General features: G+C 42.1%; 1 protein-coding gene across 1 annotated transcript in view; it reads right to left on the bottom strand.

Moving 5' to 3' along the window:
* Positions 1 to 11,083: 11,083 nt before the first annotated feature.
* dnal1 (dynein, axonemal, light chain 1) overlaps positions 11,084 to 13,307 on the bottom strand; it is a 42,375-nt gene continuing 40,151 nt past the window's right edge. The window contains exon 8 of the mRNA XM_069917309.1: positions 11,084 to 11,743. Within this exon, the coding sequence (XP_069773410.1) occupies positions 11,700 to 11,743 (44 nt within the window). The 3' untranslated portion in view covers positions 11,084 to 11,699. The remainder of the gene's footprint in view (positions 11,744 to 13,307) is intronic.

Here is a 13,307-nt window from a genome sequence, read left to right as displayed (position 1 = left end):
CATATAACACGATCTTGGGAAGGCAATGGTCCTCCATTCTGGAGATGTGACCTACCCAGCGCAGTTTGATTTTCAGCAGCGTGGATTCGATGCTGTCGGCCTCTGCCATCTCGAGTACTTCGATGTTGGAGATGAAGTCGCTCCAATGAATGTTGAGGATGGAGTGGAGACAATGCTGGTGGAAGCGTTCTAGGAGCCGTAGGTGATGCCGGTAAAGGACCCATGATTTGGAGCCGAACAGGAGTGTGGGTATGACAACGGCTCTGTATTTGCTAATCTTTGAGGTTTTTCAGTTGGTTGTTTTTCCAGACTCTTTTGTGTAGTCTTCCAAAGGCACTATTTGCCTTGGCGAGTCTGTTGTCTATCTCGTTGTCGATCCTTGCATCCAATGAAATGGTGTAGCCGAGATAGGTAAACTGGTTGACCGTTTTGAGTTTTGTGTGCCCGATGGAGATGTGGGGGGGGCTAGTAGTCATGGTGGGGAGCTGGCTGATGGAGGACCTCCGTTTTCTTCAGGCTGCCTTCCAGGCCAAACATTTCGGCAGTTTCTGCAAAACAGGACGTCAAGCGCTGAAGAGCTGGCTCTGAATGGGCAACTCAAGCGGCATCGTCTGCAAAGAGTAGTCACGGACAAGTTGCTCTTGTGTCTTGGTGTGAGCATCCATATACTTATCCAACAAATGACAAAATTGATCCTGCCTCCACCACCTTTCCCAGAAGCCCATTCCACACAGTAAACAATCTCTCTGAGTAAAGAAGTTCCCCCCTCATGTTACTCCTAAACCTTTACCCGTCAACTCTCAACCCATGACCTCTTATATCCATCTCTCCTACTCTCAATAGGAAAAGCCTTTCCACATCAACTTTATCCCTCTCATTATTGAAAACATCTCTATCAAATCCCCTCTCAGCCTTCTACGTTCCAAGGAATAAAGATCTAATTTGCTCATTCTTTCCTTATATTCTAGATGCTGAAACCCAGGCAACATTTTTGTAAATCTTCTCTGCACTCTTATCTTGTTAATATCCTGTAATGGAGGATTTAGACCAGCTTATGCAAGAAGGGATGCAGTTGAATAGGAAGACATAATCTAATTTACACAATGAGGCCCAGAGATGCAGTTGTCTTTTGTTGGTCGCAGACTGTCAGGAGACCTTGAAGATAATTAAATCATTTATTCAAATTCAAAGAGATAAGCTATGAGTAAACAATTTTTTGGGTAATATAAGCCATGGTCCCACTGCTGAAGTGGAGACTCCCTGAGGGGTGGAAACGTCTCTTAGCAAGAAGAAGAACTAGAGTCCAGCTAACGTCCCGGTCGGGGGAGGTGGAGAAGCTGCTACCGACGCCCCGACAACCTACTACAAGTGTGCGGTCATTGCCTCGCTTCGGCAGTTGATAAGTATAATTGGGAAGGGCTTGCATATTGTAGTTTGAAATCAGCTTTTGAATTTGTAATAAACATTTGTATAAACTGAACTGCTCTCGATGTGGGTGTCTATTTTCTTTCGGTAGCTCAAACACTGTGACCAATCTAAAATGAACAAAGTGAGAGGTACAAGTTTACCCAGGACATATCCTTCCTATAAATCGGTGACCAGAATTGCACACGGTACTCTAAATTTGGCCTCACCAATGCCTTGTACAGCTTCATCATTACTTCCCAACTCCTATATTCTATGCACTGATTTATATAGGCAAGCATACTAAAGGCCTTCTTCACCACCCTATCCACATGCTCTCCTACCTTCAGGGAACAATGCACCATTATTCCTAGATCTTTCTGCTCCACTGCATTCTTCAATGCCCTCCCATTTACCACATATGTCTTGCTTTGATTATTGTTTTCAAAATGAAGCACCTCGCACTTATCAGCATTGAACTACATCTGCCATCCTTCTGCCCACTCCTCTAAGCAGTTTAAATCCCTCTGCAATTTTTGAAAACCCTCTTCATCATCCACAATACCCCCTATTTTAGAATCATTTGCTTATTTACTAATCCAATTTACTGCCCCATCCTCCAAATCATTAATATATATGACAAACAGCAACGGTCCCAATACCGAACCCTGAGGTACACCGCTTGTCACCGGCCTCCATCCTGACAAACAATTATCTACTACTACTCTCTGGCACCTTCCTTCCAGCCACTTGAATCCATTTGACTATCTCCAAATTAATACCCAGGGACTTAGCCTTCCTAACTAATCTCCCATGTGGAACCTTATCGAAGGCCTTACTGAAGTCCATATAGACAACATCAACTGCTCTGCCCTCATCAACATTCCGAGTCATATTGGGTTCTGACCTGATAACAATGTTTATTGTTATGTACATTGTATAATTTTTGCTGCTGTTGAACAGGTACTTTGTGGAGGGGGGGGGGGTGGGAAGAGGAAGAAGTAAAAAAAATTCACTGTGCTGGAGAAACTCGGTGGGTTCCACAGTGTCCATAGGATACAAAGATACATAATGGAAGTTTTGGTCTGGAATTTGTCCAGCATTTTTGTGTATAAACTACTATTAAAGAGTCTGCAGACTTTCTTGTTTGAATACTTATGCACAGTTGTTCTAGTACAGTCAGTCCTTTTGTAGTGTTGAGCATACCCTGATTAATGTAACAAGGGAAGGTTCAAGAGTCTGAGAGCTGTTGGAAAGAAGCTGTTCTGGAACATAGGTTTCTGCACATTCTGCCTGAAGAAAGCAGTGAGAAAGCGTTATGACCAGGGTGATGAGGGTGATTCATGGTGTTGGCTGCCTTCAAACATTATAGCAAATTAGGAAAAATCCTAAAAATAATGAGCTGAAAGAGAGCTCATTTAAATGTCGAGGAGGCACTTGTACTAGGAATGAGTGAAGTCGAAGATTGGTGGTTCAAACTTTAAATGGGCAATTGGATGTCTTCAAAGAGGAGCAAGTTTGAACACAGCAAACATTTTCTTGTGAATTGGAAGGATCTTCAGAGCTCAAGCTCTTAGTGACCAAATATGCATGGATCAACCCAAAATAAGCCCGTGATAAATTGCAGATTCATAATTCAGTTAAAAAAACGAACAACAATGAGCAGACAGTATGTGAATTCAGTATTTGGAGATGAATAGCTCTGTGAGTGAACAGCATAAAGATGCTGCCTGGTTTGACTGATCATGATCATTGCCTGCCTGCACCAATTTAAATAATGACATCAATTCCCAATTGCACAATTTACAGAATTGTCAACCTCCGCTGCACTGTAATATTTCACCTGAAATTTTCATCTCTAAAGTTATTATGCGAGCAACTGGAGTTCATTGCATCTTGTACCTTGCTGGGAATGGCCAAATATACCTGGCAGCTGATGGGGAAGAGGGACAATGATTTCAAACGACAATTGGGACAAGAGGGAGCTGGGAGTGAGCAGGGTCTTCACTTGGGCTGCCAGATCCCCAGGACTACCTTGATGGTTTTGGGGGGGATTGAAAGTTAAGCCCAATGTAGGAGTGGGACTTGGAGGCTTTGGCTCACAAAGCTTCAGCAAGCAGAGACTGAGGAAGAGCTTGATTCAAAGCAAGATCTTTGAATTTAATTAGGAAGAGTTAATGGAGACAGCAGCTAAGGCAGGGTGTGGGAAATCTGGAATGGCACAACTGTCCCTAATGATGACACCTGCAAAGCTATAGCTCCTGGGAGACTGATTTAGGGAGCTGAAGCTGGATGAACTCCAGATCATTTGGGAAGCAGAGGCAGTGAGAGAGGAGCTTCAGGGAGACAGTCATCCCTAAAAGTTAGGAGACCGATAACTGTTAGGAGAGGGAAGGGGCAGGCAGGGCAGAGCACCCATGAGGCGATTCCCCTCAACAACAAGTATACTGTTTTGGATACTTTGGGGGTGATGATCTACCAGAGATCAGTCATGGGGGTCACATATCTGGCACAGAGGCTGGCCCCTTGGGTCTGAAGTGAAGGGGGAAGAAGAGAAAAGCTATGGTAATTGGGGACTCATTGGATAGGAGAGCATATAGGTTTGGTGAACGAGATTGAGGTATGTTGTCTCCCAGTTGCCAGCATCTCTTATCGAGTTCATAGCATTCTGGAGGAGGAGAGTGAGCAACTAGTGATGAGGTCCTGAAGAGGGAATTTAAGGAGTTAGGGAAGTTAAAAAGCAGGGCCTCAAGGGTGGTAATCTCAGAGAAGATAGGAGCAGGAAGGTGTGGCAGAAGAGTTTGTGCAGGGGAAGGGGTTCAGATTTCTGGCTAATTGGGAGCTCTTCTAGGGAAGGTCTGACCTGTACAGAAGTGGTAGAATCCTTATGGGTTGAGTTAAGAAATGGCAAGAGTAAAAGGATCATATTGGCAGTTATATACAGGCCCCCAAACAGCAACCGGGAAGTGGACTATGAGTTACAACTGGAAATAGGAAAAGTTTGTCAGAAGGAAAATGTCAAAAATAATTATGGGGGATTTTTAACATGAAAGGGGATTAGGAAAGTCAGGAAGGTACTGGATCTCAGGAGAGAGAGTTTGTAGAATGCCTAGGGGATGGCTTTTTGGAGCAGCTTGTCAATAAGCCCACCAGGGGATCGGCAGTTTAGATTGGGTAATTACCTGAGGTAATTAGGGAATTAAAAGTAATGGAGCCCTTAGGAAGAAGTGATCATAACATGATTGAGTTGAGTTTCAAATCTGAAAAGGGAAAGCTAATATCAGGTATGTCAATATTTCAGTGGATGAAGTGAATTACAGTGGTATGTGAGAGGGACTGGCCCAAGATGACTGGAAAAGTAAGCGAGATGGATGGACAGCAGAGCACAACTTGATGATATTTCTACAGTGCAGGAAAGATATATTCCAAGAAAAAAAATTATGAATGGAAAAGTGGCACAAAATTTGTGGCTAATTAAAGAGGTTAAGGCTAAAATAAAAGCAAAAGCGAGGGCATGCAAGGACAAAAATTAGTGGAAATAAAGAGGACTGGGAAAATTTTAAAGACTGACCGAAAGAGACAAAGAAAGTCATTAGGAAAGAAAAGATGAAAGGAAAATAACATTGGCAAATAACATTCAAAAGGATACTTTTTAAAGAAAAATATGGAGTAAAAGAAACATGGACAGAAATGTAGATACAGGACCAATTGAAAATAATACTGGAGAAATGATAATATGTAACAAAGAGATGCCAGAGGAACTAAATGAATATTTTGGATCACTGAGGAAGATAATAGCAATATACCTGATAGAGGTCTTGGGGAATAGAATTAAGTACAGTAAAGATTACTCGAGAGAGAGTGCTTAGAAAGCTGAATGGGCTAAAGATAGATAGGTCTCCCAGACCAGATGGGTTCTGCAGGAGGTGGCTTTGGAGATATTGGTTTTCCAGAAATTAATAGACTCCAGCATGGTTCTGGAGGATGGGAAGGTTGCAAATGTAGTTCCACAGTTTAAGAAAGGAGGGAGGCAGAAAAAAGGAAATTATAGGCCTATTAGTCTGACGTTGGTAGTTGGAAAGTCATTAATCTTAAGGACGAGATTATGAAATACCTGGATGTGCTTGGCATGATAGGTCCAAGCCAGCATTGTTTCATGAAGGGAACATCCTGCCTGACCAGCCTAATGGAATTTCTTTGAGGATGGACAAGGGAGAGGTTGTGGATATTGTGTTTTTGGATTTTCAAAAGGCCTTTGATAAAGAGGTTGCGTAATAAGATGAGAGCCCATGGAATTAGAGGGAAGATATTAGATTGCATGGAGATTGGGTGATAGGCAGAAGCAAAGGGTGAAAATAAAGGGATCCTGTTCTGGTTGGTTGCCGGTTACTAGTGGTGTTCCACAGAAATTGCTGCTTCTTTTTACAATGTATATTGATAACTTAGATTATGGATTGAATGGTTTTTGTGGCTAAGTTTGCAGATGACACCAAGATAGGTGGTGGAGTAGGAAGTGTTGAAGAAACTTAAAGGTTGCAGAGAGACTTGGACAGTTTAGGAGGGTTGGAAAAGAAATGGCAGATGAGATACAATGTACATTTTGGAAGAGGAAATAAACAGGCAGATTATTATTTGGATGGGGACAAATTTCAGAAGTGCAAAGGGACTTGGAGGTCCTTGTGCAGGATAACCTAAAGGTTAACCAGCAGGTTGGATAATCAGTAAAGAAAGCGAATGCTATGTTGGCATTCATTTCAAGAGGAATAGTGTATAAGAATAGGGAGGTATTGAGGCTCTATGGGACACTGGTGAGGCTTCATTTGGAGTATTATGTGCAGTTTTGGGCCTCTTTGAAGGGATGTGAACAATGTTGGAGAGATTACAGAGAAGATTTACCAGGATGATTGCTGGAATGCAAGGGCTAACATATGAGGAACATTTAGGGGCTCTTGGACTGTATTCATTGGTATATAGAAGAATGAGAGGGGATCTCGGAGAAGCATTTTGAATGCTGAAAGGATTGGACAGAGTAGATATGAATAAGCTGTTTCCCTTGAGACAAGGCACAGTCTTAGAATTAGAAGGTATCCATTTAAAACTGAGATGAGGAGAAATTTCTTTAGCCAGAGGGTCATGGATTTATGAATTCGTTGTCACATTCAGTTGTGGAGGCTGGATCAGTGGGGGGGGGGGGCCTAAGGGAGGAAATTGGTCCAATTAGTCAAGGTATCAAAGAAAAGGCTAGAACTAGGTGTGAGAACAGTTTAGCTCAGGGTGGACTCGAAGGGCTGAATGGCATACTTATGTGCCTTTATCTTGTAATCATAGAGCACTACAGCATAGAAAACAGGCCATTCAGCCCTTCTAGTCTGTGCTGACCATCATCTCCCTAGTCCCACTGACCTGCAGTCCTCTCATATCCATGTACCTATCGAATTTACTCTTAAAACACACGATTGAGCTCGCATTCATCACATCAGATGGGAGCTCATTCCACACTCCCACCACCCTCTGAGTGAAAAATTTCACCTTAATATTCCCCCAAACCTCTCACCTTTCAGCTTAAAACTATAACTCCTTGTTTCTATCTCCCCCTATCTAAGTGGAAAAAGCCTATTCACATCCACTGTCTCCATCTCTAATTTTGTAAACCTCTATCAAATCTCCCCTCATTATTCTTCACTCCAAGGAATAAATTCATAACCTATTTAATCTTTCCCTGTAACTCAACCCATGAAGGTCCAGCAACATCCTAGTAAATCTTCTTTGCACTCTTTTAACCTTATTGATATCCTTCCTCTAGTTAAGTGCCTAGAACTGCATACGATATTCCAAATTTGGCTTGCCAATGTCTTAACTTCAACATAACATCCTAACTCCTATACTCAATACTTTGATAAAGGCTAAGATACCAAAATCTTTCTTTACAACCCTGTCCACATGATGCCACCTTCAGCGAACATGTATCTATCTACACTCCTAGATCCCTCTGCTCCTCTGCACTCCTTGGTGCCTTATCATTTACTGTATATCTCCTACTTTGGTTTGGCCTTCTTGTGATACGTCAGTAAGTTTGCAGATGACACGAAGGTTGGAGAAGTTGTGGATGGAGCTGAAGGTTGTCAAAGGTTACAAGGATATAGATAGGATGCAGAGTTGTGCAGTTCAAGTTCAATCCGGATAAGTGTGAGGTGATGCATTTTGGAAGGACAAACCAGAAGGCTGCGTACAGAGTTAATGGTCGATTACTTAAGTGTGTGGATGAACAGAAGGAACTTAGTGTTCAATTCCATACATTCCTCAAGGTGCCACACAGGTTGATAGGTTAGTTAAGAAAGCCTATGGGATGCTGGGCTTTATTAATAGGGGGATTGAGTTCAGGAGTAGAGAGGTCATGTTGCAACTCTACAAATCTCAGTTAAGTCCACACCTGGAATATTGTGTTCAGTCTGGCCACTTCATTACAGTAAGGATGTTGATGGTTTGGAGGGGGCACAGAGGAGATTTACCAGGATGCTTCCTGCATTGGAAAACAAGTCTTATGAGGCAAGATTAGTAGAACTGGGATTTTTTATGGGAGGCCTTAATAGGGCAGACAGCCAGTACCTGTTTCCCAGGAGAGGAACAGCAAACACCAGAGGACATATGAATAAAGTGAAGGGAGGGAAGTTTAGGGGAGACATTAGGGGTAAGTTTAAAAAAAAAAGAGTTGTGGGTGTCTGTAATACCTTGGCAGGGATGGTAGTGGAGGCTGAACATTAGGGGCATTTAAGAGACTCTTAGACAGGCACATGGATTGAAGAAAATAGAGGGTGATGGGGTAGGGAAGGTTTAGTACTTTTTTAAAAAAAGGAATACATGATTCAGCACAACAAGGGCTGAAGGGCCTGTACTGTAATGTCTAAGATCTAGATTACAGCTGCAGAAATATAGAAAGGATGTTGGATTTTTTTTTATTTAAAAAGAGCACTCAATAGCTATAACAATATGTGAGATGAGGAAAAAGGTTATTTCAAACAAGACTAATCCAATTGAGCAACAAAAAGTCAATTCAACATCTAATTAACTGTAGTCTTTATGCCTGGATAGAGTTCAGTCTGATGAGTTGACGCCAGAAGGTTTTTGATAAAAGTACCATGAATATGTCCTTAGTTTCTGCTAGTCCCACACAAACATGAAAATAGCACAATGGATAAATTATTGGCCTGGTAGCAGGAGGTCTGAGAAATCGTCTCAAATCCCACCACAGTAGCTGGAGAATTTAAATTCATGCAAGTAAACACATCTGGATTAAAAAAGACAGCCTATACAATAGTATCCATTAAAAAAAGTTAATTAGCACCCTTACCTGGTCTAACCTAATTGTTACATCCATGGACGTTGACTCTTAAGTCCCCTCTTGTATCAGGGTTAATTAGAGTTGGACAATAAATGCTGTTTTTCCCAGCACTGTCCACATCCTGATAACAGATAAAGAAAGTTAAAAACATAGCTCAAGATACAATGTTAGGATGTAGGTTAACAAAGGTGTAGTAATTGCCAGCCGGAATACAGTCTAGAAATAGGACCTTCCACCCAACTCATCCATCCCAATCAAGTTGCTCATCTGACCTAGGCCATTTACCTGTGCTTAGTCCATATTATCCCTCCAGCCTTTCCTATCTGCACTTAAATATCTTTTAAATGTAACTGTACCTGCATCTTCCACTTCTTCTGGCAGCTTGCTCCATATACCCACCTTCCTATAGAAAAGGTTGCCTCTTAGGTTCCTTTTAAATTTCCTCCCCCTGCCACACCTCCCCCCACCTTGAATCTAGGCCCTCTATTTTTAGGCACCCCTATCCTTGGAAAAATCATTTATCCATGCCTCTTATGAGATTTTATATGCCTAAGGTCAGCCCTAACCCTCCTTTGCTCCAGAGGAAAATAAATCCCTTAGTTTCTCCTTGTAACTCAAGCCCTCCAATCCAATAAAACCATCGTGACCACCTGTGTTACCATTTTCAGGGAACTATGTACTTGGTCCCCTAGGTCTCTACAGCTCTATCAAGGACCCTGCTATTTATGGTGCAAATTCTGCTCTGGTCTAACATACCAAAAATGGACAAATACACAGTTGTCTCAATTAAATACAAATCTAACCCACTTTCCAAGTTCAAGATTCAATTTATTGTCATGTAATAAAACAATGTCATATTACACAGAATTGCATTTGCCTGCTGTAAGGCAGTCAGATTTGCCATTGGCATAAATTGTCTGAAGCTCCCATTCCAGTCAGAGAAAGAGAAGCAAAAGAGAGACCCCTCAGAGTCACTGTGTGTCCATGGATTTGCCTCCAGCATTCCCTCAGCCTCCGCAGCCACTCAGTCCAGTCTAAACTATTGGAGTTCCAGATCCAAACTTCCGACATGATCAGGAACTCTTCAGCACACCCTTTCATTCCAGGTTCCGATACCTGGTACCCCTTCAGCCAGTTTCGAGCAAGTGTCCAGCAGCCCGCAGCCTCCGTGGGTTCCTCGTCTTGAGCTGCCAGCAGCCCACTGCATGTGTGGGTCTTTCAGCCTCAGAGCCCCTCACTGATCCGCTGTGGTCACCATGGGTCATCATCTCTGCTTCTCCTCAGAAGGGGTGTGGTCTCCCCATTTACTGGTGCCCTGCTCCCATCTTGGAGGCAGACCCCGTGGTCGCTGTATTTTAAATAAAATTACCGACAGCTCCTTTAACGGGCCATTCATACCCTGTGCGGAGTTGATGGCAGTTGACTGGGCGGTTGGACCCTGCAGGAGCACTGTATCCCTGCTGCTCCTCACTCTCCATGGGTCCACACCAGCAGCAGCATTACAGCAGTTCAGGAAGTGCCGCCATTTTCAATGTGTTGATCTAGATAGTCTGGTAATGTTAGATAACCTTCTTCACTGCCCTCTCCTCTCGACCTCCACCCCTATCACAGCTGTAGTATCTATACCCAGAACACTGAGTTGCCAGACTTTCCAATCCCTCAACTGTTTTCTGTAATAGTTATAAATCTTCGTCCCATGTTCCTCTCCATGTCCCAAGTTCATCTGCCTTGCTTGTTAAGCTTTTGGCATTGAAGTAAATGAAGTTTAAACTGTAATGTCTTCCTCACTCCCTGTCCTGCTTTTCATACTTGCTTGCTTGCTTGCTTTAATTTTTCTACTACCTTGGGTCGCACTCCCTGGCAGACATTTTCTAAACCCTCCTGAGTAGCACCTGCAAATCCCGGCAGCTGTTCCACCCTCCAGTAAAGGTGCAACCCGTCCCTCAGAACCAAGAATGTGAATATTTCTCTCCTGTTCCAAGTACCCAGCCACACATTTTTTTGGTTATCCTATTTTTACCCTCCTTAGCATGTACCACTTGAGTTAATGCAGAGATTACATTACTTGGGGTCCTGCCTTTTAACCTCTTGCCCGACTCCCTGTGTTCTCCCTACAGCACCTCCCTCTTTTATCCACCTAGGTCAGACAAATTTCACAGCAACTCAAATATGCCACCTTTCACCACAGTTTGCACCTGAAATAAAAATACATGTACTAAACATTACAATTCCAGGCCAGTCTTCAGGAATCTGGGTAAAGGGAGACACACCAGAGACTGCAGATGGTAGAAAATAGTGGGAGATTGTTGGGGAGAGAAGACTCATTAGTAAGGAAAAACATCAGAAAGTTAATTCTCTTTAATAGTTACCAGAATAAATCATTTTTCCCACACAATTGTGCGTACATGTACAACATCTTCTGATAAATAATTCTGTATAAAACAGTTAAAAGCACTTACAAAAACAAGAATATCACTCAAGTATATCTGCATGCTGGAATGAGCATGGAGAAAAGCTACCGTTTTATCGCATTGGAAGCAAAGGTAGGGTCTAATCTATTAATGTTCATTAACTACATACCTGGCTTGTAACAATGTCTCAATATTCATTTATACTTACATGTGCTTTACCAGAAATGAGCAACTGTTTACCATTTTGTTAAACAGCAGCTATAAGTTAATGCACGAGCCACACAAGACATAAAACTTTTTTTAAAAATGTAGCTCATGGAATTATTTTCCACTAGTTGTTGAAGTTTTGAAAAAGATCAGTAGATTTAAGGTGAGCTCACGGTTTCAACAAACACAATAAAAACCACCAGGCAATAACAAGCATCTTCTGGGAAATTTCCAAAGTCTGCGGATAGTGAGCATCTTCAGACAACGTTCAGTTGCAAGGAGGGTACAGAAAGTGCAAAAGGAAGGTCTCTCAGACTTCAGCCTCTGTTTCATGGGAGTTAGTCTTCAGTCTCTTCTTCCACCTGTTTAATGACCGGGACCCCTACATTTTGCAAGATATTATGCAGTTAGAATATTCAAAGAAAATTGGCAGTTTCTCACTCAAGCTTACAGATTCATTTAAAAAAAAATTAATGATTGCAGCAGACAGGCTACAAGTATTTTGAAATATATGTAGGAAATGAAGCCACAGATTTCCATATATGATTGCTAATTTGGACAACGTCTGACAAACCATATTGATATTAATGACTAAACAATAAGGGGCTTTAATCTCCTTCCTTTAGACATGGGGGGCCTTTCAGGCCAGTGAGTCTATGCTAGCTCTGAGCAGGCACTCCTCTACTTATTCTTTCCCAGGGGTTTATCAAGTCCACCAATTCTCCTCCAACACTTGGGGCAGTTTACAGTAACCAATGAACCTACCAACCTGAGGAAAAACAGCGCGCTCCAAGGAAACTTACAGTCACAAATGAGCATGCAAATGAAATTTAAGGGACAACCCTTCGGCAAGACATCAGGGAGAACTCTGCTCTTCTAATTGTGGCATGGGATCTTTTACAGATTTTTGTCTTGCCACTCATCCCAAGGATAGTACCACTGACAATGTGACACTCACTTGAGGCTGCATAGAAGTGTAAGCCTGAGTTGTGTGTTTACTTCTTTGGAAGTGGGACTTAATTGCATAAGATTCTGAATGCAGTGACAATGTTATGACTGAATCATGGGTGACACTTTGCTGTTCTTTGTAGAGACCAAGCTATTTCTAAATATACAGACCATGTGGACCAATGTAGAGAAAACAGCAAAGAAAACCAGCCACATTTCTCCTGAATTATTGTAAGACTTGGTTGTGATTATATAAGATTATATATTATATAATATTTATGGGCCCTCTGAACTTGTTCAGAGCTTTTAGAGTGTCAAAGGGTAGCATTATATTGCAGCAGTTAGTGTGCTGGCTCATGGCTCTGGAATACTGGGATCAATAATAAGTTTGGGCTCTGTGTGTGTGGAGTTGGCATGTTCTCTCCCTGAGAAAGTGGGTTGACTCTGGGTGCGGCTGCATCTTGCCAAACATGTGCTGATAGGTTCATTGGCTCCTGTAAATAACTCATTGTAAAACAAGCCAGAGAAGTTGATGGACATGTTTGAGAAAATATGTTGCAGGGAAATAAAACCAACAGGATTGTTCCCCAGGAACAAGCACAGACCTGATGGGCTCAATGGCCTTCCTCTCTGTCAAGAGTATTAATTATTCAATACAGCCTTCCTGAGATCTTCAGTTAACTGGGGAAATGAAATCCTTATTATTTAACCTTTATTTTGATGGTAATAATCTCTCAGGTCTGATATCTCACTTCCAAATGATTTCAGCGCATTCTGCAGTAACTGTATATTCTTCACTAACATGGACCTGAACACATGTTGACATATTCTGTTTGATTTCTAAGATCCAGTTGCATGATCTCTGGAAATATCACTCACTTCCAATCAGGCCATTTTGTCTGGATGGAAATCAGCAAAGTTATATGCAACCACTGTGTGGCAGTGTGTCACTTTCAAATATTGATTGTGTTATGATCTGGCTTGCTGAGCTCCCAGTT

The sequence above is a fragment of the Narcine bancroftii genome, chromosome 2 (genome assembly GCF_036971445.1).
Source record: "Narcine bancroftii isolate sNarBan1 chromosome 2, sNarBan1.hap1, whole genome shotgun sequence".
NCBI lineage: Eukaryota > Metazoa > Chordata > Chondrichthyes > Torpediniformes > Narcinidae > Narcine > Narcine bancroftii.
The sequence above is the reverse complement of the archived record's forward strand: the minus strand, read 5'-3'. Positions and strand labels throughout refer to the sequence as shown.